General features: G+C 48.4%; 1 protein-coding gene and 1 pseudogene across 1 annotated transcript; one reads left to right on the forward strand and one right to left on the reverse strand.

Annotated features, from left to right (window-relative positions):
* Positions 1 to 19,468, forward strand: part of LOC116558188 — a 31,402-nt pseudogene extending 11,934 nt beyond the window's left edge.
* A 675-nt stretch (positions 19,469 to 20,143) lies between these two features.
* LOC116558239 (cadherin-23-like) lies at positions 20,144 to 23,144 on the reverse strand. Its single transcript, XM_032288031.1, is given in 5 exon segments — positions 20,144 to 20,484; positions 22,077 to 22,181; positions 22,540 to 22,662; positions 22,815 to 22,956; positions 23,071 to 23,144. Coding segments are annotated over 5 exon segments (771 nt in total). The 3' UTR covers positions 20,144 to 20,157.
* Positions 23,145 to 24,974: the final 1,830 nt, after the last annotated feature.

Raw genomic sequence — 24,974 nt, forward strand, 5'->3', positions numbered from 1 at the left:
TTCATATGTTTGTTGGCCTCACGTATGTCTTCTTTTGTAAAGAGTCTATTCATATCCTTTGCCCACTTTTGAATGGGCTTGTTACTTTTTTTCTTATAAATGTGTTTTAGTTCTTTGTAAATTCTGGATATCAGCCCTTTGTCAGATGGGTAAACTGCAAAAATTTTTTCCCATTCTGTTGGTTGATGATTCACTCTAATGACTGTTTCTTTTGCTGTGCAGAAGCTGTGGAGTTTGATTAGGTCCCATTTGTCTATTTTGGCTTTTGTTGTCAATGCTTTTGGTGTTTTGATAATGAAGTCCTGGCCTACGCCTATGTCCTGAATGGTTTTGCCTAGATTTTCTTCTAGGGTTTTTATGGTGTTAGGTCTTATGTTTGTCTTTAATCCATCTGGAGTTAATTTTAGTGTAAGGTGTCAGGAAGGGGTCCAGTTTCTGCTTTCTGCACATGGCTAGCCAGCTTTCCCAGCACCATTTATTGAACAGGGAATCCTTTCCCCATTGCTTGTTTTTGTCTGGTTTCTCAAAGATCAGATGGTTGTAGATATGGTGCATTCCATCCGAGACCTCTGTTCTGTTCCATTGGTCTATATCTCTGTTTTGGTACCAGTACCAAGCTGTTTTGATTACTGTAGCCTTGTAGTATAGTTTGAAGTCCGGTAGTGTGATGCCCCCCGCTTTATTCTTTTTGCTTAGAATTGACTTGGCTATACGGGCTCTCTTTTCGTTCCATATGAAGTTTAAGGTGTTTTTTTCCAGTTCTGTGAAGAAGGTCATTGGTAGCTTGATGGGGATAGCATTGAATCTGTAAATTACTTTGGGCAGATGGCCATTTTCACGATATTGATTCTTCCTAACCATGAACATGGAATGTTTCTCCATCTTGTTGTGTCCTCTCTGATTTCGTTGAGCAGTGGCTTGTAGTTCTCCTTGAAGAGGTCCTTTACGTTCCTTGTTAGTTGTATTCCTAGGTATTTTATTCTTTGTGGCAATTGTGAATGGAAGTTTGTTCTTGATTTGGCTCTCTTTAAGTCTGTTATTGGTGTATAGGAATGCATGTGATTTTTGCACATTGATTTTGTATCCTGAGACTTTGCTGAAGTTGCTTATCAGTTTCAGGAGGTTTGGGGCTGAGACGATGGGGTCTTCTAGATATACAATCATGTCGTCTGCAAATAGAGACAATGTGACTTCCTCCTTTCCTATTTGAATGCCCTTTATTTCTTTTTCTTGCCTGATTGCTCTGGCTAGAACTTCTAATACTATATTGAATAGCAGTGGTGAGAGAGGGCATCCTTGTCTGGGGCCACATTTCAAGGGGAATGCTTCCAGTTTTTGCCCATTCAGTATGATATTGGCTGTTGGTTTGTCATAAATAGCTTTTATTATTTTGAGACACGTTCCATCGATACCTAGCTTATTGAGGGTTTTTAGCAGAAAGGGCTGTTGAATTTTGTCAAAGGCCTTCTCTGCATCAATTGAGATAATCATGTGGTTTTTGTCTTTGGTTCTGTTTATGGGGTGAATTACATTTATAGGCTTGCATATGTTGAACCAGGCTTGCATCCCTGGGATGAAGCCTACTTGATCATGGTGGATAAGGTTTTTGATGTGCTGTTGCAATCCGCTTGTCAGTATTTTATTGAAGATTTTTGCATCTATGTTCATCATGGATATTGGCCTGAAGTTTTCTTTTCTTGTTGAGTCTCTACCAGGTTTTGGAATCAGGATGATGTTGGTGTCATAAAATGAATTGGGAAGAATTCCCTCTTTTTGTATTGTTTGGAATAGTTTCGGAAAGAATGGTACCAGCTCCTCTTTGTACATCTGGTAGAATTCGGCTGTGAACCCGTCTGGACCTGGGCTTTTTTTGGGTGGTAAACTCTTAATTGCTGCCTCAACTTCAGACCTTGTTATGTGTCTGTTCAGGGTTTCAGCTTCTTCCTGATTTAGGCTTGGGAGGAGGCAAGTGTCCAGGAATTTATCCATTTCTTCCAGGTTTATTAGTTTGTGTGCATAGAGTTGTTTGTAATAATCTCTGATGATGGTTTGAATTTCTGTGGAATCTATGGTGATATCCCCTTTATCGTTTTTTATTGCATCAATTTGGTTATTCTCTCTTTTCTTTTTTATTAATCTGGCTAGTGGTCTGTCTATTTTGTTGATCTTTTCAAAAAACCAGCTCCTGGATTTATTGATTTTTTGAAGGGTTTTTTGTGTCTCTATCTCCTTCAGTTCTGCTCTGATCTTAGCTATTTCTTGTCTTCTGCTAGACTTTGAGTTTTTTTGATCTTGCTTCTCTAGCTCTTTCAGTTTTGACAATAGGGTGTCAATTTTTGATCTCTCCTTGCTTCTCATGTGGGCACTTATTGCTATATATTTTCCTCTAGAGACTGCTTTAAATGTGTCCCAGAGATTCTGGTATGTTGTGTCTTCATTCTCGTTGGTTTCGAAGAACGTCTTTATTTCTGTCTTCATTTCATTGTTTATCCAGTCAACATTCAAGAGAAAGTTGTTCAGTTTCCAAGAAGCTGTGCGGTTCTGGGTTAGCTTTTGAATTCTGAGTTCTAACTTGATTGCACTGTGGTCTGAGAGACAGTTTGTTATGATTTCCATTCTTTTGCATTTGCTAAGGAGTGATTTACTCCCAATTATGTGGTCAATTTTAGAGTAGGTGTGATGTGGTGCTGAGAAGAACGTATATTCTGTGGATTTGATGTGGAGAGTTCTGTAAATGTCTATTAGGTTTGCTTGGTGCAGGTCTGAGTTCAAGTCCTGGATATCCTTGTTAATTTTCTGTCTGGTTGATCTGTCTAATGTTGACAATGGGGTGTTAAAGTCTCCCACTATTATTGTGTGGGAGTCTAAGTCTCTTTGTAAGTCATTAAGAACTTGCCTTATGTATCTGGGTGCTCCTGTATTGGGTGCGTATATATTTAGGATCGTTAGCTCTTCTTGTTGCATTGATCCTTTTACCATTATGTAATGTCCCTCTTTGTCTCTTATGATCTTTGTTGCTTTAAAGTCTAATTTATCAGAGAAGAGAATTGCAACTCCTGCTTTTTTTGCTCTCCATTTGCTTGGTAAATCTTCCTCCATCCCTTAATTTTGAGCCTTTGTGTATCCTTGCATGTGAGATGGGTTTCTTGGATACAGCACACCAATGGGTTTTGGCTTTTATCCAATTTACCACTCTGTGTCTATTGATTGGGGCATTTAGTCCATTTACAGTTAGGGCTAATATTGTTATGTGTGAATTTGAAACTGCCATTTTGGTGCTAGCTGGGTGTTTTGCCCGTTTAGTTGAGCTGTTACTTGTTGTTCCTTTATATGTGTAGAGACTCTTTCAGGAGCTCTTGTAGAGCTGGCCTGGTGGTGACGAAATCTCTGAGTACTTGCATGTTCCCAAAGGATTTTATTTTTCCTTCACTTATGAAGCTTAGTTTGGCTGGATAGGAGATTCTGGGTTGAAAGTTCTTTTCTTTAAGGATGTTGAATATTGGCCCCCACTCTCTTCTGGCTTGTAGGGTTTCTGCTGAGAGATCTGCTGTGAGTCTGATGGGCGTCCCTTTGTGGGTAACCCGACCTTTCTCTCTGGCTGCCCTTAGAATTTTCTCCTTCATTTTGACCCTGGTGAATCTGACGATTATGTGCCTTGGGGTTGCTCTTCTTGATGAATATCTTTGTGGTGTTCTCTGTATTTCATGGACTTGAATGTTTGCCTGCCTTGCTAGGTTGGGGAAGTTTTCCTGGATAATATCCTGAAGAGTATTTTCCAGCTTGGATTCATTCTCTTCGTCGCATTCAGGTACGCCTATCAAATGTAGATTAGGTCTTTTCACATAGTCCCACATTTCTTGGAGACTTTGTTCATTCCTTTTTACCCTTTTTTCTCCAGTCTTGCCTTCCCATTTTATTTCATTGAGTTGATCTTTGACCTCTGATATCCTTTCTTCTGCTTGGTCAATTCGGCTGTTGATACTTGTGCATGCTTCACGAAGTTCTCGTGTTGCGTTTTTCAGCTCCATCAATTCACTTATATTCCTTTCTATTTTGTCCATTCTCGTTAGCATTTCGTCAAATCTTTTTTCAATGTTCTTAGTTTCTTTGCATTTGGTTAGAACATGTTCTTTAAGTTCACAGAAGTTTCTTATACCCACCTTCTGAAGTCTGATTCTGTCATTTCATCACAGTCGTTCTCCCTCCAACCTTGTTCCCTTGCTGGTGAGGAGTTGTGATCCCTTGTAGGAGGAGAGGTGTTCTGGTTTCGGGTGTTTTCATCCTTTTTGTGCTGGTTTCTTCCCATCTTTATGGATTTATCCACCTGTCATCTTTGTAGTTGCTGGCTTTCAGGTTGGGTCTCAAATCTTTCAGATTGACATTCTGTTTGTTGATGATGACGTTATTTCTGTTTCTTGGTTTTCCTTCTGACAGTCTGGCCCCCCTGCTGTAGGTCTGCTGAGGTTCACTCCAGGCCCTGCTTACCTGGTGTTCACCTGCAGCAGCTGCTGAACAGTATGGGTTGTTACCAGTTTTCTTCTTCTGCTATCTTTGTCCCAGAAGGATACCCACCTGGTGTCAATCTGATCTCTCTTTTATGGGGTCTTTGGATATATAGGGGTCAGGGAGCTGCTTGAGGAGATGGTCTCTTCTTTATAGGAGCTCAAATGGTGAGCTGTGAGCTCTGTTGTTGTTCATTCAGAGCTGCTGGGCAGGTACTTTTAGGTCTGCTACAGCAGAACTCATAAACTGCTTTTTGTTCCCAGGTGCTCTGTCCCAGGGATTTAGGGCTTTATTTATGAGTTTCTGTTATGCTGCCACCTTCTTTTTTTTTTGTTCTCCTTCAGACCTGCCCAGCCCAGCAAGGAGGCAGCCTAGTCACTGTCGGCCTATAGAGGCATTGCTGAGCTGCTGTGGGCTCCACCCCGCTGCCGAGGGCTCCGCCCCGCTGCCGAGTGAACTTCCCTGCAGTCCTGTTTATATGGGTGTAGTTAGAACTGCTTTAGCGATGGTGGCCCGCCTCTGTTGAGGCGGAATCTCTCTGCTGTGGCGGGTTGCCTCGGCAACGGCGGGCTGCCTCAGCAACGGCGTGTTGCCTTGGCAATGGCGGGCTGCCTCAGCATTGGGCGGCTACTTCGGTCGTGGCGGGCTGCCTCGGTAATGGCGGACGCCCCTCCCCCATAGAGCTGGACCGTCCCGGGTTCAGCTGTACTTGCTGTGAAACTCTCAATCCAGAGTTTCTGATTGCTTTTCTTTTGTGGGGGTGGGACCAGCCGAGCCTGACCGCCTGGCTCCCTGCCTCAGAGTCTTTTTTAAGTTGGTGTTCCAGTCGCCTGTTGAAGAGGCGCCGGGGTCTGTTTGTTTTCCCCTGCGGCCACGCACTGCACTGGCTTAAACAGCGGCACTGAGGTTTGTGGCGCTTTTTTTTTTTTTTTTGCCCTGGAATCTGCTGTCCTGGTTCTCTGCTCAATCCCCTTTTTGAACCAGTGAATGGGCGACTTCCCGTGGCTCCAATCGCCAGCCAAAAGCGCACGTGGACTGGTGTATTTGGTACGGAGAACCGTGGCTCCGGGGTGCCGACAAAGCAGCTGCGCGGGGCAAAGCAGTGGCCCCGGCTGGCACAGCCACGCTGGCCGAAACAGCCGTGCTGGCGACAGTGGAGCTCCTCCACCCTGGAATTTCCTAGTCTGTGGGCAATAAAAACACGGCGTCCACTCACCCTCTGCGCTTTCACTGGGAGCTGCAATTCTGAGCTGTTCCTAAACAGCCATCTTGGATCGACACAACATTGCCTATTTTCAACTGTCCCACAAGATCTATCTGCACCAAATGTGATTTAATTCTTTATAATTTAGATTAACAGGGATTTCTAAGTCAGTAAAGGCCATTTCACTTTTTATCTGTATGTGTTTACACAGTGATTAGGAGAAAAGGGAAAGTGTAGTTACTTTTGAGTTAGGATAAGTATCTTTAGTGAAATTGTTTGTCCCATACTTTAGCTTCTACCTCTTATTCCTTGGTTTACAATCACAGACATATTAAACATTATTGGTTCTCAGAGTTTGTCCTTAACTTAGATCTTTACTAAACTTATAAATCTCACACCTACCTCCCCCCATGAACTATTATAATCACAGGTGAGGTTATATAAATTGTTTTGGTTTTTTGTCTGTTCTAAAAGCATGGTAGAATTTAGTTGATGAACAGTGAAGTCATGCTAGAAAGACATCTTTCAGTAATCTACACTCTACTGATATTAGGTTGAATCATGTGAAGTTGCCTTTTTAATGGATTAAAAAGGATCAAAATATGGGCAGTTTCATGTGGATTAAAATAAACACATATTAATAAATTTCATTTCAATTTTTAAAAAATTCATCTTTTTTTGAATTTGATTCAATTACCTCCCACTGGGTCTCTCCTATGACAAGTGGGGATTATGGGAGCTACAATTCAAGAAGAGATTTGGGTGGGGACATAGCCAAACTGTATCATTGCCCAACAGGATAATTAAGGAAGCTTGGGGGCTGCTGTGTGGCAAGGCACTTGGATTGGGTAATTTTGACATTTCTGGGTATATAAGCAGTTTGAATTTAGACAGCAGGTTTGTGTTTCTTTTAAGGGATTTAAAGAGAGGGACTAATTCAGAGGCACCAGGTGGACTGTCTTGTTTCCTCCTGGGGAGAGGATTTTCAGTGGGGCTTCTTTCCTTCCCACCAGAGCCATGCTGGGGAGGTGTGCTCTGCTCTCAGCCTCTGCGAGTCTCTCCAGAAGCACCTGGCAGAGCTGAATCACCAGAAGCAGCTGGAGTCCAATATGATCCCAGAGCTGGACATGAGTGAGCTGGTGGCCCCCTTCATGGCCAACATCCCTCTCCTCCTCTGCCTTCAGGACGGGCCCCGCAGCAAGCCCCAGCCAAACGCAAGACAACAGGCTGCCTGCTGAGGGCCCCATTTTTGGTTGCACTGGAGATGAGAGACAAAAAGGGACAGAGAGTGCACCTGTGGTTCTTAAACTAGGGCTTATCCCTGCACTTGACTCTGCAGTTACATTAGCCAGCCTTTAAATGCTTGTCCCATGAAGTTTCTAAAGAATGGGATATTTAAAATATGCAAAGATGAACACCCTTTTTAAAAATTGTACTTCTTTTATTTTTGAGACAGGGTCTCGTTCTGTCACCCAAGCTGGAGTGCAGTGGTGTGACCATGGTTCACTGCAGCCTCCACCTTTGAGGCTTACGTGATCCTCCCACTTTAACATCCTAAGGAGCTGGGGATACAGATGCACACCACCACACCTGGCTAATTTTTGTATTTTTTTGTTTTGCCATGTTGTCCAGCCTGGTCTCAAACTCCTGGGTTCAAGTGATCTGCCTGCCTCAGCCTCCCAAAGTGTTGGAATTACAGGTGTGAGCCACTGTGCATGGCCAACATTTTTATACTAAACCCCTTTCTTATACCATACTGTTACTATAATGAACACTCAATTGATTTTAAGTAATCAGTAATTTGAGAGCCTGTAAAGCACCTTAGGAACTGGTCAGTAAGTGCCCTCTAATGCTGCAGCCCTGTGTTTATAAGGACGTTTTCCTAGAAATTTGAGTCCTCTTAAGTTGCTGACCTAACTGCCTCTCCTGTAGCTTGATGGGGACATTTGCCAGGACTGAATTCAGATGGTGACTGACAGCCAGACTGTTGTACGGACCAACTCCACCTTTGTCCAGGCCGTGGTGGAGCATGCCAAGGAGCAGTGTGACCACCTGGGCCCTGGCATGGCCGACATGGTAAGCCTTGTGTCCTTGTGCATTGAGGATGCCCTGGGCCTGGGGGTTGGGTTCTGGAGGCTGGAGTAGGGCGTTCAGACAGCACACTTTTCTTTTTTTCCAGAAAGCAGCTTGAATAGATAGTGAAGACTTGAATCTATTTTGGTCAATGGAATCTGGATATGTAACAAAACTGAGGACAAAAAGTAGGAAACCATTTCTGGGAAGATTTTCTTTCCTATGAGGCACCCTGTGTATTAGGAACACTGTAGAAACACTTTTTACTCCCCGCTTTTTTTTTGCTTGGGACAGAGTCTTGCTCTGTCACCCAGGCTGGGGTACAGTGGCATGATCTCAGCTCACTGCAACCTCCGCCTCCCGGGTTCAAGTGATTCTCCTGCCTCAGCCTCCTGAGTAGCTAGGATTACAGGTGCAGGCCACTACGCTCAGCTAATGTTTTTATTTTTAGTAGAGATGGGGTTTCACTGTGTTGCCTAGGCTGGTCTCCAACTCCTGACCTCAAGTGATTTGCCCACCTTGGCTTCCCAAAGTGCTGGGATTACAGGTGTGAGCCACTGTGCCTGGCCTTATGTGACACTCAGAATTCCAGCTGAGCTCCTGCAGCAAGCATGTTTGCTGACCATGGTTCCCCTGGAAACCTCCCTTAGTCCTCCGGGCTCACAAACTCATTTTTTTGGCCCCTTAGGTAGATGGTTTCATTCTGGGTCCCTATTCCAACATTATTAATCACACTCTGGTGGTTGTGTAAAGCCAAAATGCTATTTTTAGTAACTGACAACCGAAGAAACCTGCTAGACTTGCAGGTGGGAAGCTGGTTGTAATCACTCTGTCCTTTGGGATCTAGAGAGGCTTTTTGAGTGGGAGTGGCTGGCTCTAGGAGATGAGGCTTTCTCTCTCCTCTTTTTTTCTTGAGACAGTGTTTAGCTCTGTCACCCAGGCTGGAGTGCAGTGGCACAGTCATAGCTCCCTGCAGCGTTTACATCCTGGGTTTAAGCAGTCTCCTCCACAGCCTCGCAAGTAGCTGGGATTACAGAAGTGAGCCATCATGCCTAGCTGAGGGTTTCTCTCTGACTTATTCTCCATTAGGAATGTCAGTCAGGTTAACATTCATTTATTTTAAAAGCCTAGGAATCCTGTAGCCTCATTTTAAGTGTCTTTGCATAACACCATTTAAATAGGTTTCCCAGTTGAACCCTCTCTGAGAGGTTGTATCAGATAGTCTGAAAATAGGCAGTGAAAAATCATTATAACTTGACTCTACTGGATTTAAGCTTTACAGTGCCATCTGAGATGGTGCAAATGGTTTTGAAAGACAATCTCCAGTTCCTAAGCGGTGTATCTCCTAGCTGCCTTCTCTCCAAATTGCCACTGAATAGTTGCTGTATGATCTTGGGGCAAGTGGGGTTAGAGATCAAGGAGACAGGAGGATGGAATCTTTAAGTTCCCTTAAGATACATTTTCAAAACATCTTTTGCACACATTTTCTATAAATTATCATTTATAATAATAACCAAATTGTCATTTTCATCTTATTAAAACTGGCCCTGAGCAGACATTTATCAAATTCTACTTTAGAAACTTGCTTGATAGTCACCAGTTGCCACCGTTGGAAATGCTGGGGGTTTTTTTGGCTGGTTGTTTTTTGGTGCATTGTTGCAGTGATTTGTTTAGCAATCTGTTTCTCTCTCCTCAGTGCAAGAACTGCATCAGCCAGTATTCCGAAATTGCCATTCAGATGATGATGCACATGGCAGGTGGCATGGAGGCCCCTTGTTAGCATTTTTCTTTGTTTCTCAAATTTTGTCATTTCCAGGAATTTTGAATATTACATGGTTTAGTTTTCCTTTTTAAACCTTAGAGTACTGAATTGGGCCAAATGGAATCCTCTGGCTAGGGGACTCTCCACTTGCGCTCTCAGTACCTCCCCCATCACGGGAGAGGCTGAAGTGTCTTGATCCCTGGCACTACCTTGGTAGCTTACTGACATTTTGTTAGTCTCAGGCCGGCCAGCAGGTTTCTAGGTCTGGCTGTAACCCTGGGATCTGTAGAAGTCTAGTGCTCTCTAACTGAGCCCAGCCTGAGAATGGCTCTGTTGCTGCCTGAATGGGGGGAATACTGCCTCCCAGAGTTTGTCCTGTGCACTGCAGCAGTGTCAGCTGAAGCTGCTGCTTGAGTTGGTAATTCCTGCACTGGCTTTGAAGGCATTCAGGTGGTAGGGGTGTTTCTTTATTAGAATCAAGAACACCCATCTGGGAAGGCACTGCCTCCTTAGATCTGATTGGCGGGGCTGAGGGGGTGGGCTGTAACTTTTTCCTCTCTGTCATGCTTTCTGAGCACTTGAGGTTGACATACCAGTGTTTGAGTTTGTTCTCTGATCCAGGGGTCAGCAAACTACCCCGTCATCTGTTTTGTGCAGAAAGGGTACAAAACAGAAAGGGTCATTTTTCAAAAGACAATGACACCTGTTTTGTGCTACAGCAGCACAGTTGAGTAGTTGCAGCCAGATCTTACAGCCAAGGAGGCTGAAAGATTGACTCTCTGACCTGCTGTAACCTCTCAAGCAAGGCACCCAGGAAGAGCAGTTTATTTGGGATTAAAACTCACAGCCCACCATGTTCTAAAAGCAATTAAAGGCAGCTTACAAAGACATGCACCTGAAGGAGGTAAAGATAAGCATTGACGGGACTTAGTCTCCTGAATTACTTCTTTATAGCTAACTTAAAATATTTTTCTCATTATAAAAGTTATACTGTGTAGAAATGTTTTGAAAAATATGGACAATACTTCCCACATCGAAAATCATTTGGAGTTTTAAGATACATCAACGGGGTCATATATACTACCTTGTGCTGTGTAGTTTGCATTTTTGCCTAAACATATGTTGGCCATTGAGTATTCTTGTACAAATGATTAAGTGCTTGCATAATCATCACCTGTGAACATAGAGCAGTATTTACTTAACCAGTCCCCTGTGGCCAGATGTCTAGGTTGTTTTCAGGTTTGCCTTTCGGAAGATGAATATCCTTATAGCCAAATGCATACATGTATGCACATCCCTGCCTTTCCACTTAGTATAAAGTATGAAAGCTGGAACTGCTGAATGGAAGTATGAGGCTTTGGATATAGTGTTAAACTGGCCTTCCAGGGTGGCATTTGGCCACCTGTGGTAGATTGTCCAGGATCCCTGACCCCTCAGGGTGATTATAACACATCGCCCTTACTTGGGCAGCCCTGTGTCACTAACCTGTGAGAAGGCCTCACAGGCCTGGGGCCAGTGTGGGCTCCTGAGGATGGAGACCCTTCATCAGGTGGCATTTTTCTAGGGCCCCTGCTGCACAGTGTTTGGAGTGTGATTTAGTGTGTGAGACCTGGAGACAGTGCACACACAAGCAGGACAGCCCCCAAACATTCTATCCCTGCAGGGCCTGGAAAGCTTTCAGGGGCCCCTCGTCCATGAGACAGCAGGAATAAGGTAGGTTGCTAAGATCTGACTGCAACAGCATTTTCCCTGAACTTCTTGGGATATCCTTACACCTGGTTAACTGCTTGATTGTTGTTTTAATTTTTCTTAACTATTGTGTCCTTTCCTTTCTCTTATTTTCACCTCCAATTTCCTGTCTTTTTGTTCAACAGCAGCATCAGGTATGTATCCACTACTATAATCTGCCTATAGTAGTGGTCTGCTGCTTCCTCTAGTTACTTTTCTTCTTTTTTTTTTTTTCTTTTGGTATGGTATGATTAACTCTGACAGATACAAGGAATGGTTATGAGAGGCAGGGTCCCTCTCTGTTAATAATTTTCAGCTGAAGAGGGCTTCTGCATCTCTCCTCAGTAATTCAGCCCATGAGCCCTTGAGGTGTTGGGGGGGGGTCTCATCTCCTCTTGAGGAGGGCCAGAAAAATGAAGCCAACAGAGTATTTTGTTCTAGTCACAATCCACATAAAGCATATGTACATGCAGGCCACCAGGGTGACGATGGGGAGCCATGAGTAGCCCAGCTTCCTTCAGCATAGGCCAACTAGGAAGTCCAGTGTAGGTCTGGCTTCCCCAGGGCACCTTGTGTCTGTCACAACACAATTAGGCATTGCAGGTCTTTAGTGCTGTTTTTCATAACCACAGAAATGCTTCTGCTGCATGAGCAAACATTTGTAAGCAGCCAGCAGGCTGACTGTTGGATCCAGAGAACTGGAAACAATCTCTTGATTGTGGCTCCTGCCCCTCTGGGTGACAGGGTCTTTTGGGATCTAGAGGCACATCAAATGGCATGCTGGAGGGACCAAGTGCCCTGTCCATACTTGCTCTGAGCCAGGGTCCTTTGGGACCATCCTAAACACTGCTACCTTCTGAGCATCAGCATCCATCCTAGGATTAGCATAAGAGCTTTTCTTGAAGGTATTTTGAAGTCTAATGGGAGAGCACTTTGGTTGAAATACCCGAATTTTCACCTAGGCCTCTTCAAGGAGTTAGAAGAAAGTCGATAGAGGCAGAAGCAGCCCTATGCCTCCTGAATCTTGGCCTCTCTTTTTCTAAAAAGCTTGCTGTATCTTCAGCTGTGTTCTGATTTTTTTTTCATTCTTAAGGTGTGCCAGAGATAGGGGACTTGGGATATACATTTCAAACTCCCCCACTCTTATTTAATTCTTGAGCCTTCTTGATATTAAAACAAGCTGAGCCATAGTCATAATCTAGCTCTTTTCCCTTAACAGGTCCCGTTTTTAGCACTTTTGTTTCTGCTGCTTTAGGGTTTGGTGCTGGGAGGCAAATGCAATCAGGCTCAGAGCTGGTTGCTGGTCATTGATTTCCATGGTATACGGAGTGTATAGGCTTGTCTCACTCTTGGCCATCACAGAGTCATGGTCAGGATGTCTGGACTAGCTAGTGCTCTGTGTTTGGTGTCTACATGGTGAAAGGGGATCAATCCAGAGACATTGTGGCTTGAAATGATTCATCCATTTGGGGGATTGGGTTTTCATGTGCACTGTGTACAGTTGTGAACACATAATGTGGTTTTAAAAAGCCAGAATTTCCCCTTAATGCCTCATTTTAAATGGTCCTGCCACTGAAAGTTCCAGTGTGGTTTGATTTCTAACACATTTGGTTTTCTGCTAGTTTATAGGCATGATAGTTTCCCCTCTAGAAAAAACATAGCTTAGTTCCTACCTAGAGTGGCCTGAAAAACACATTCTAGAGCAGACCAAGTGTCCTCAGAGGTGTTGAAGGTGCTGGGGAGTCTCCATTCCTTGTGGTGGCTCTGGATAGAGACTCTGTTTGATGTCCCTTAAGCGTTTTGTGTGGCCTCCTATCCCAGATGTAACTGGCACATATGTGCTGCTTCAGACATGAGCCCTTTAACATAGAATCTGGAATCTGTTCACTTGTGGGAAGGGGAGAGGGAGGCAGCGTTGACACTGAGCCCAGGGTGCTGTCCAGCTCGCTGTCCTCTGGCTGGATGGGACTGGGGGCAGTGGGTGCAGGCACCACTGACTGGTTGTTCTGTGCTCTCTTCAGCAACCCAAGGAGATCTGTGGGCTCATTGGGTTCTGCAATGAGGTGAAGGAGATGCCCATGAAGACTCTGGTCCCTACCAAAGTGGCCTCCAAGGATGTCATCCCTGCCCTGGAACTGGTGGAGCCCATTAAGATACCCGGTGTCACTGTGTATGCTGGCCAGGGCTGTGCAATGCCACACCACCCCCTGCTGTGTCATATCACATCATACGAGCCACATGTTTCTTTTGGTTCCCTGCCTGGCTCCCAAGGGTCTTTGAGTTTATCATCATTAGTTCATGCTGTCCCCCATATTCATGCAACCCCCAACCCTGAGTTCTCTTGGAAACATTTTATTTCTGTGGTTGTCAACCCTAATGTTTGTGGGATCAAGTCTGCATATTTTCAGTATGCCATTCACAGGTGACTTTGAGGCTCCAGCCTCACCTTCTCACATGCGCTGTCTGGGTCCCTCCCAATCCTGTGGCCCTGACAGACTGGATGTCCCAAGCACAACCCTCAGCATATACAGAAGCCTCACTGGGCCTGTGTGGTGTCTCTTTTGTTTACAGCATCTCATTTGGTGAAGATCAGACTACTTTATCCCATAATAAATATGTATTAGGCATTTATTGTGGATTGGGTAGCGTGTTGGCGGCTGTGGCAGACAGATGATGTCATTGTGCCCATGGGGCTTACATTGTAGTTCTTCAAGACCTGGGCTGTGTGATGCCTTAATACATGGCGCATGCACACACTTCTTGTTCTAGAACATCCCACGGCACTTGACTACCAGCTGCTTATCTCTCTCTGCTGTCTCCTCTCTGCATGTGCAGAGTGTGTGGCCCAGGGGACAGGCAGAAGTGTCAGCTGGAATCCAGGAAGAACTGTTTCCTGCCTTCTCTTACACAGGGTGCTCCTCAGCCCAGCCCCACCTGGTGATGAAAGTGACAGCCAGAGAAAGTGAAGAGTTACAGCCATATATGACTATTTAAGTTTCAGTGAAATACCATGGAGCAAAATTAAAAATCCAGCCCCCTGGCTACACCAGCCACATTGCAAATCCTCAGTGCACAGGGAGCCACAGCCTCTAGTGGACAGCAGGCATAGAGAGCATTCCCATTGTCACAGAACAGTCTCTGTAACAGTATTACCTTATTAAAGGTCGGTTCTAGAAAAGCATTCTCAGGTGCTCAAGACTCAGGAGACACGAGCAGACCTGAAAGTGTTCAGTGCTCTGTTTTCTAGAGAGTGCGCCCTAGCTGAACACATCATCAGGACAGCTCCTTGGGGTGGGGAAGGGACTTTCTATCTCCTGAACTATGAGTTCCTGAGTTTTGTTTTGGTGGGGTTAGGGGGAAGTACTGGTGGTAGAGGATTGGGGAAAGGGGGTGGTGAGTTTCCCACAGTATAAAAATAGGGGATTAACTTGGATATCGAGAGGAAGCCACACATCATTTGCAATTCAGTAGGCAGTGGCCCTTGATGTGGCTAACTCACCCTGGTCTCTGCATCCTTTTCCTTCAGGGGAGCCAGACCAAGGGCTGCAAGTACTCTCCTCTACTCTTTCCACAGAAGCACGGGGTCCCAGCAAAGGCTGATGTTTACTGTGAGGTGTGTGAATTCCTGGTGAAGGAGATGACCAAGCTGATTGACAACAACAAGACGGAGGTGTGCTGTCCTCCTGGCAGGGGGAGGCTCTCTCCTGCCCCCAAACCAGAATGTTCCAGTGGAAAAATCCTGCAGGAGAGAGGGCTTGGCCCAGCCTTGGCATGTATGCAGCCACATCCCATCTCATGGAAGGCAGTCCTCACCAGTGGGACCTATAGGCTGGCGGGGGCAAGGTGGGGGGAGGGTGTGCACTGTTGCACTGCTTTTTGTCTCCATAGTTTCCTGGGGATGGAAACAGCACCCATCATTGACTCATTTCCTGGCCATGTTAACATTTTCAGACTCTCCTCCACCCTTGCCCAGCCTCCCATCTTCTCACAGGATCCTCTCATGTGCTTCAGAAAGAAATACTCAATGCTTTTGACAAAATGTGTGTGAAGCTGCCAAAGTCCTTGTCAGAAGAGTGCCAGGAGGTGGTGGACATGTATGGTAGCTCCATTCTGTCCATCCTGTTGCAGGAGATCAGCCCCGAGGTGGCATGCAACATGCTGCACCTCTGCTCCAGCACGTGGCTGCCTGCGCTGACCGGTGAGGGCTGGGCATGGTGCGGGAGAGGATGGTGCCCCTCTTGGGTCAGGGAGGGCCCTGACAGCACTGAGCCCACCACCCTCTCGTGTAGTTCACTTGACTCAGCCGAAGGACAGTGGCTTCTGCGAGGTGTGCAAGAAACTGGTAGGTTATTTGGATCACAACCTGGAGAAAAACAGCACCAAGGAAGAGATCCTGCCTGCTCTTGAGAAAGGCTGCAGCTTCCTTCCCGACCCTTACCAGAAGCAGGTATACCCGGGCTGGGCTATGGTAGGCCAGCATGTCAGAACCTGATGCCATGGCTGGGGTACATTTTCATAGAAAACCAGCTGTCTCTGCCTCCGGCCATGGAGTCCAATGAAGTTTTACTTGGAGGTGATTCATTGGCTTAAGATGAGCCACTGGGGGAAGCAACCTGAAGTAGAGAGGCCAAATGTAGGTAGCGAGTCTGGGAAGGGAGGCCCCAGGACCCATGGGGCTGGAAATGCCAGGAGCTCTCAGGGAAGAGTGTATCCAGGACCTACATGGCCTTTTGTGCCCCACTGTGCTCAGACACCCCCAGAGCTGACCTGTGTCCCTGCTTTCCTTTACAGCATGATCAGTTTGTGGCAGAGCCCATGCTGATTGAGATCCTGGTGGAGGTGATGGACCCTTCCTTCTTGTGCATGGTGAGGCTTACTGGGTGGTGTGGGTCCTCTTGGGCAGCTGTAACCTGGGGGGCTACAGATACCTGGAAGAGTTGCTCTGAGACTTGGCCGTGGGGTGGAGTCTCTGTGTTCTGCTGTGGGAGAACAGGGAAGGCAGGGAGCAAGCCCCCAAGCCCCATCACTTTCCTCAGCAACCCTGATGTTCTGAAAGAGCGTGGTAGATACAGCTCAGATACCAGCTCCTTCTGGAACCTGTGATCTTAGTTTTGAAAGAGATATGTTGGGCAGCTTTCATTCTCCCCCTTTCTTTTTTTCCTTTTCTCACCATATAGAAAATTGGTGCCTGCCCCTCAGCCCATAAGCTCTTGTTGGGAACTGAGAAGTGTATATGGGGCCCAAGCTACTGGTGCCGGAACACAAAGACAGCAGCCCAGTGCAATGAGAGTAGCTCAGCAGGCCGCGCCACCAGCCTGTCTCACCCTGGGGCAGCCTGTGTGAGAATCCTGCTTTAGTGGCAACTCAGTGGTCAGCTCTCCACTCCGCTTTTATGTTGTTGGAAAACTGAGGCTCAGAGAGGTGGTTAGGCTTACTCACAGTCCCCCAGAAAAGGCCAGGTGAACTATACTCTTGGAATGAAGGGTGGGGTAGATATTTTTTCAGTATTTTTTGCTTCTGCTTTGTTGTTTTTGTTTTCATTTCCCTTGTGACAGTGTCAGACTTGTACAGTGTCACTCCAAGGACTGCACAAGTTCTGTTGGATTCACTGCCCAGACCCTGTTCCCCAGGAACATGTTCGTCCTGGCTGGAGCCAGGCCTGAGTTTCACTCAAGGCCCTGAGAGCTGGCCCCTGCCCAGCTGCCCCAGGGCACTGTGGCCCTGGATTGGCCTGGCAGCCCCCAGCTGGGTGGCCTGTGCTGCTTCCCTGGGTGGGGATGTTTGGTCCGGTCCCTGTTGCTTAATATTGCTTTGCACAACTTTTCCTTCCTCACTGGGCTTCCTTGTGACCATGTCAGTGGCAGTTGTGTTATCTCAGACCACTGCAGGGTGCCAGCATTCTGGCCACATCCAGCTCTTTCCTTCAGCTAGGCACCAACCCATCTCCACTGCCAGCCCCATCCCACAACTGGTTCTGCTGCTGTCCTGGGAAAATGTGGGCCCTGCTTCTCAAGGCCTGAGCTGGTGTGTAGCCCAACTCAGGCAAGGAGGTTCTGCCTGGGGATCAGTGTGCAGGCTGCTAGCAGGATGCTGAGTGCCAGGTGTTAAGTAGATGAAGGGTCTTGAGCCCTGCCTGCATGAGTGCTCATCTGCAAGACTACTGCAGGCATCTGCTGCCCTGGACTAGTGTCTTAGAAGTCCCCAAAACTCTGGGCCATGCGTGGTGGCTCACACCTGTAATTCCGGCACTTTGGGAGGCTGAGGTGGGCAGATCACGAGGTCAGGAGTTCGAGACCAGCCTGACCAATGTGGTGAAACCCCATCTCTACTAAAAATACAAAAATTAGCCAGGTGTAGTGGTATGCACCTATAATCCCAGCTACTCAGGAGGCTGAGGCAGGAGAATCGCTTGAACCCAGGAGGCAGAGATTGCAGTGAGCTGGGATCACACCACTGCACTCCAACCTGGGTGACAGAGAGAGACTCCATTTCAAAAAAAAAGAAAGAAGTTCCCAAAACTCTGGTGGCCACATGTTCCTTGCTTTTAAGTGAGATCCTGTCCTGGGTCTTGAGCATGTGGTGCCATCTGGCTGACCTAGGACAAGAGAACAGGTCCTGTTTTTGGGTGATATCTGATACACTGATGGGCCAGGAATGGAGTTTGTCCTCTAAGGACTAAACCCAGCTTCCTCTCTTCCTTTGCAGGCTGTTGAGCATTGCAAACGCCACGTGTGGAACTAGGAGGAGGAATAGTTTATCTTGCAGAAATTGCAGCACTCATTTTTTTCTACTTGTGTGTCTGGGGGAATGAATGCATAGATCTGTTTCCCTTGCTATAAAAATAGGGCTCCCCACCTGCCCCATGTCTGTGTCCTTTATTGTGGCATTGCTGTCTGCAAGGAAGGCCCTCACCCCTGGCAGACAGAGCTGCTTCAGTGCCCCCTTTCTCTCTGCTAGACAGATGGTGATGCACTGGAGGCCTTTGAGCTCGCCCTTGCATGGCACCTGCCAGAGCGGGAGAGAGCTTTGCTGGCCTGAGCCACAGCTTCTTGACAGGAGGCCACCAACCCTCTTGGTTGGGGCCTTGTTCTGACTGAGCTCTGACATGTGCTTGGGCACTGATGGGTCTGGGCTTCTGAGGTAGCCTCCTGCCCTGATCAGGGACCCTCTCCCTTTCCTGGACCTCTCAGCTATACAAAGCAGCAAAACAAAGGCAGTTTTATCTGAAAGATTAGAAGCCCAGAATAATTAGGCTTTTTCAATAATGTAATTCCCACTGTAACAGCACAGGGATTCTGGAAGCAGCTGCTGGTGGCTCGGGACATCAGTGGATCCAAGGGTCCTCTGTCCCTGGGTCAACTGTGATTTGGCTTTCCCATATCTTTCCTGGTGATGCCTTGCTCAGGGTTCTGTGGGTTTGGGTGGGAAGGAGGCCATCTGCCTGAATGTGACCTGCAAGCTCTCAGAAGGCCCCGTGGGCCTGGCTTCTGTGAGTGTGTGGACAGTGGTGGCTGCGCTGTGCCTGCTTGTGTTGCCTGCATGTCCCTGGCTGCTGAGGGGCTGCTCAGTCTGTACCCCGCCTCCCATCTCATAGATGCTCCTTTTGACGTTTCTTTTCAAATTAATGTGAGTGGCGAGCTCCTAGGCCTCTGGCTTCCTGGTGGAGGGCAGCATGCCAAGGGGGTCTGCCGGGTGTGGGGTAGGTGCTGTCTGCAGGCCACTTAGGCACCCACACTTCTGTCCACTTCTGGTTGCCAGGAGACAGCAAGCAAAGCTGGTAGGACATGCAGTTACTAGTAAACAGATTTCTTGATTTTTGTTTTGCACTAAAGTTTCTATGATTTAATGATAAAATTCTGTTAACCAGATCTGGTCCTAAGTGTTTCTGTCACTCTTCAGCCAGAAGAGTTTGTTCATCTCTGATTAACTCTGAGCCCAAGACACCTTTGGTGCCCAGCACTCCCATGAACCCTCTTGGCCAGAGAACAAAAGCAAAGTGGACAAAATAAAATTCCACTCGTTCCTCCCCAAGACTCAGGGCCAGCAGCAGGTCATGCACACCTGAAGTTTGGCCCTGCCCTTCACCTGCCCCTGTCCCCACTCCCCAGAGGCCAGAGTCAGAGCACATTGCCAGTTCCTTGAGAGCTGCCTTGCTTTTTAAACAGACCATTCCAGAAACTCATGTGAGTACCAGTTAAACAAAACCAAGGGGAAACTATTGAGGGAATAACTTAATTTTAAAAAAGGAATACACACGAACACTCTACATTCAAAACCCTAGGGAACGTCAATCACTTCTCTTTATGAGCTGGGCACATTTGGGAACCAGTGAAATGGAAAGAATGCTTATTCATTGACATTGACCTTCTTGTCCTCGTGGGGATGCTGCCTCCACCTGGACATCCAGCAGGGATATGGTGGAAATGCAGGGGACTTGGACTAAAGTCGGGGGTGTCCAGCCAGCAGGGGATGCCCACGCTGGGCCTCCCTTGCGCCTGCTCAGCTGGAGGGGATGATGCTTGCTGGGTGGAGCCAGGAGGGAGGAGGGCCTGATCGGCCTCTTTCAGCTCAGCCTGAGCCTAGCTGGTCCCCAGACTCCTGGGCCCCCGTGACCCTCCTTACCTTGTCCCTAGATACTTAGCATTTTTGTTTGTTTGTTTTTATAAAAATAACAGATTGTATGAAGGTAGAGGTCAGACACTGAGTGAGTGTCTGACAAAAGTGGGATCTGAACAGCTGATGTGGGCCACCAGGGCCAAGCCAAGGTTGTCCCCCATGGCTGGCCTTGAGAGGGACCCCCTGACCGGCTCTGTCCCTGCCCTTGCTCCCACCCAGGGAGGGGGCAGTGGGAGGGCACCGCTCACATTCACGATGCTTCCCTGTCTAGTCACAGCTCCGTGATCTCCAGGGGCCTCTCCATGATCACATCATGAAGTTTGTGCAGGGGTATGGATTTGGCGGACTCTGTGCGGGTGTTGTACCCCAAGGCAGTGGTCTCAGCAGAGGTCAGCATCTCCAGCGAGCGGCCCAGGCCTTTCTGGTCATCCTCGGGCAGGCTGTTGAGATTGGTGGCCAGCAGTGTGCCCGTGCTGCCGTTCACCACGTGGATCCCATAGGGCCCCTCGAGCTCCCCTGGCGGCTTGTGGCAGAAGCGCAGGCAAGCCTGCCCTGGGCTGTGGTGCCCTGGCTTCTCCTCCAGCTCAGTCTGGATCAGCTGCAGGAAGAGGCCGGGACCCCCACATGCTCAGGGCTGTGCCGAAGGGATTAGCATGTGGAGAGCCCCAGAGACCCACTGGCTATGTGGCTGAACTCTGGGCTCCTACCGCAGCAGGCTTGTCAGACTGTGTCTCAAACTGCATGCAAAGGGGAACCATGAATGGTTAAGGTGCTGCAAATGGGTTCTCGGGAAGATAGACTTGTGAAAATTGTGTGTGTGTGTGTGTGTGTGTGTGTGTGTGTGTGTGTGTGTGTGTTTTGTATATTTTTGAGACAGAGTCTGCCTCTGCCACCTAGGCTGGGGTGCAGTGGCATGACTTCAGTTCACTACAATCTCTGTCTCCTGAGTTTAAGCCATTCTACTGCCTCAGCCCCCCAAGTAGCTAGAAATACAGGCACACCCTGTTGGCCAGGCTGGTCTGGAACCTCTGACCTCAAGTGATCTACCTGCCTTGGCCTCCCAAAGTTCTGGGATTACAGGCATGAGCCACAGCACCTGGCCTTTATTTATTTATTTATTTATTTATTTAGAGACACGGTTTCTCTCTGTTGCCCAGACTAAAATACAGCAACATAATCATAGCTCACTGCAGCCTCAAACTCCTGGGCTCAAGCGATCCTCCCACTTCACCTTCCCAAGTAGCTGGGACTATGGGCGTGTGCCATCACACCCAGCTGAGAATCTTTAATTTTATATATTAACTTTGGTGCCCTATAAAAATCCTGTAATACAACTGTGGTATCTGGGTTTGTTGCCAAGTTGGCCTCAAGCAGATCACCTCTAATTGTGTCCAGGCAGGAAGTGTCAACAGGATAAGCTGCAGAAGATAAGTAGGTGGGGTGGAGGCTCGAAACTGACACTCTTGTCCTGCATGAGGCTATTCCACTTTAGCTTATTCCTGTTGAGAATGTGGGCAGAGCTGGAAATTCATTTTCAGGTAAAGTCTGACTTTTGTAAGTGTTGACGTAATCACTACAGCAAACATATGTAGGCCTATTTGACCCTGATGGCCTCAGTTTCTCTTTTTCTTTCTTTTCTTTTTTTTTTTTTTTGAGACAGAGTCTCATTTTGTCACCCAGTGGAGTGCAGTGGCATGGTCTCAGTTCATTGCAACCTCTACCTCCTGAGTTCCAGTGATTCTCTTGCCTCAGCCTCCCAAGTAGCTGGCATTACAGGTAGGTACAACCACACCAGGCTAACGTTTTGTATTTTTAGTAGAGATGGGGTTTCACCATGTTGGCCAGGCTGCTCTTGAATTCTTGGCCTCAAGTGATCCACCCAGCCTCCCAAACTGCTGGAATTACAGGCATGAGCCACCGTACCTGGTTTCTTAAAGTGACAGCACCTCCAAAGGTATGTTCTTGAGGTCTTTCTCTAACCTGAGAAATATTGCCTCAAAGCCCACCCCATTTCTGTGAAAGCCTCCAAGAGTCCAGAAAGAAGAGCCTGCTGTCTGACTTCCTGGCCTCCACCCATTGCTGTCTTTGGTCCTGGCTGCAGAGCTGCACAGACACAGAGGAGGATTGCAAGAAAGAAAGCATCCCCAGGCTGGGGCATAGCATACAACTCCCGGCCACCTGACCAGCTACCTCAGAGATGGAGGAGTGACAGGAGGAGGCTTCTTGCACCATCTGCTGTGCAAAGAGCTTTTTGAGCTGCAGGTAATTCTCCAGGATCACTTTCAGCAGTGAGCCCTGGGGGAGAGAAAGGGTTAACCCCCACCAAGGCCCTCCCCTGCCTGCCACACCCCTCCCCTCACCCACTCCCTCTGGGAGTCCTGGGTACATAGACATCTGATCCTGGTGATCCTAGGGGAGAGGATCAGCAGCAGAGCCTGGAGATAGTGGTCAGCCCAGACACACGTGGACTCACTCCTGAGCCCTGCCCTCAAGGCCACTGCAGGCTGGAGCAGCTCCCCATCAGCCCTGGTGTTCTCACCCCAGTGGAGGGTGGGTCTAGCTGAGCCTGGAGGTTTCCACTGCCCTGTGTTCTGTGGAGTGGGGTCCAACCTCAGCCAGGGGACTGGGTGCAGAGCCTACAGGGAAGGCTCACCTTGATGGGCCCCTCCCAAATGATCTGGCCCAGCTTGGCAATGTTGTCATACTCCTAGATGGTGGCCCACAGGTATCAGTCATCATCAGGCTTGACAGCTGCTGGCTCATGCCCAAAAGTTCCCTGGGGAGAGGGGACGTTAGCTGGAGCAGAGGCAGGCCCCACACACATGCACAAGGCAGGGGCCACTCCTGAAAGAACCCAGCTCCTGGGCCAGAGTTCACAAAGACCCAGCGCCTCCACCCCTGCGCCTGTGATGCCTGCCCACCCCTGGCCTGGGGGCTCATGTGAGTGTGCGTGGGGCTGTTCCACAGGTCGGCGATCTTGCTGAGGTTCTCCGGCAGGTCATCCTCATGCTCCACCTGGGTGGGCACCTCCAGTTTCTGACAGAAGGGATCCAGCCACATGGGATTGGCTCTGCAGTTGGGGAGGGAAAGGGGTAGGGAAGGAGGGAAGGCTCGAGTAGACAGGTGCTCTCCCAGCTTCACCCCACACCCTGCCTGCTTCCCTGGCCCAGGTAGTGCCTTTCACTGGCTGGGGTGTGAGGCCCTGGCACCTGTGGTGCGTGTTCCCACCCTAGCATCCCACTGGAACCAGGACCGCATGTCACTCTGGATTACCTTTGGTGCAGAGTCTTCACCCTGTACCCACCGCCCAAAGTCTGCACCCCTGAAACTTGAGGCCTATCAGGGTAGAGAGCCCCTCTCAGCCAAGTGGTTTCTGAGGGTGGAGGGAGGGTGGCCTGCCCACCAGGGGGCACCCACAGCCCGAGTTTCAGCCACCCCAGTGCTGGGAGATGGCAGCTCTCCAACAGCTGGGTCTTGGCAGGGCTCCCTGGAGGGTATGAGGCAGGGCAGGATGCCACTCACCAGTCAAAGGAGTATATGTTGGTGTTAGGCATGTCCATGATGTCGATGAAGCCATGATTCACTGCAGGGAGAACGGGTGGGGCATGGAGAGGAGGGGAATAACCGATGGTGGGGGTGCTGTTGGGGGATGAGGGAGGGTAATGTGTGGGGGTGTGGTCCTGGGCCCAATGCAGGGCCTGAGCCCACCTTGTGAGGCCCAGGTGGGCACTCCAGGGTGCCAGCCCGCTGCTTCTTCTCACCTGTCCCCCCACCACAGCCCTTACTCACCAGCTGAGCCAACCACAATGGTCTTGAGCTTCCTCTTGTGTCTGGAGACAAGTAGAGAGGGGCTGGTGAGGGGGGCTGTGCAAAGCTGGCATCTCAGGCCCTGCCAGCCTCATGGCCATCTGGGAGCAGGTGGTAGACCCCATGAGGGCAAGGGTGTGGGACACTCAAAGGGTCCTGTAGTACTAGTTCATGAGGACCAAGAGTATGGCGGCCAGGAACAGGAGGATGGCCATAATCATCGCCATCTGCGGGAGCAGGGCCAGGGTGAGCCAGGGTGGCAGGAAGGGTAAGTAGAGCTGTGGGGTGGGGCCTCCGGGTGTCTGCAGGGCAGACAGGTCATCCAGCAGCTGGACAGAGATGGTGGGCTGCATGTCCAGGATGTTGTAGATCCAGAAAAGATTCCACAGCTGCTCCTTGTTCTCGTCAATCATCTGGATCACCCTGGGCAAGGGGCAAGGGTCTCAGCTCTCCACTTCAGCCATTCCCCCCACAACAGTATGCTCTGCTCCTGCCTCAAGCCCACAAAATTCATCACCCCCAAGCCTTAAAAGATTGAGGTCCAACTGGCTGGGACAGCTTTGTGTTTTACAAGGTTCCTCGAACCTTCGTGTAGTGATCCTGTTCCATCCTCACAGTGGATGAAATACTCCCCCTTTTTTTTTTTTTTTTTCTGAGATGAAGTCTTGCTCTGTCGCCCAGGATGGAGTACAGTAGTGCAATCTCAGCTCAATGCAATCTCCACCTCCAAGATTCAAGCGATTCTGATTCTCCTGCCTTAGCCTCCTGAGTAGCTGGAGCTACAGGTATGTGCCACCACGCCCAGGTAATTTTCGTATTTTTAGTAAAGACAGGGTTTCACCATATTGGTCAGGCTGGTCTCAAAATCCTGACCTCAGGTGATCCACCCAGCTCAGCCTCTCAAAGTGCTGAGATAACAGATGTGAGCCACCACCCGTGGCCTGAATATTCCCATTTTACAGATGAAGAGAGGAAGGCTCAGAGGAATGGAGTTGCTCATACCCCCAAACTCTGTCCTGTCTTCTAGCCCTGCACACTTCTGGGAGATGGCCCCACACAGTGGGCCTGATGATGTGGCCTGTGTCTCCTTTGGTGGGTCCCCTCCCCTAATCCAGGTCAGGAAGGCAAGCAGACAGACAGACCGACAGTCCAAGCACAGGCCCCTACTCACCGGTCCACGCTCAGGATGCGGTCGGTATCCCAGTTCACCATGTGGATAAGCAACTCTGTCTGAGCAAAGTTCACCTGGCCCTTCTTGTCTACATGGAACTAGACAGAAAG

The sequence above is a fragment of the Sapajus apella genome, unplaced genomic scaffold (genome assembly GCF_009761245.1).
Source record: "Sapajus apella isolate SASKATOON/1434 unplaced genomic scaffold, GSC_monkey_1.0 scaffold21, whole genome shotgun sequence".
NCBI lineage: Eukaryota > Metazoa > Chordata > Mammalia > Primates > Cebidae > Sapajus > Sapajus apella.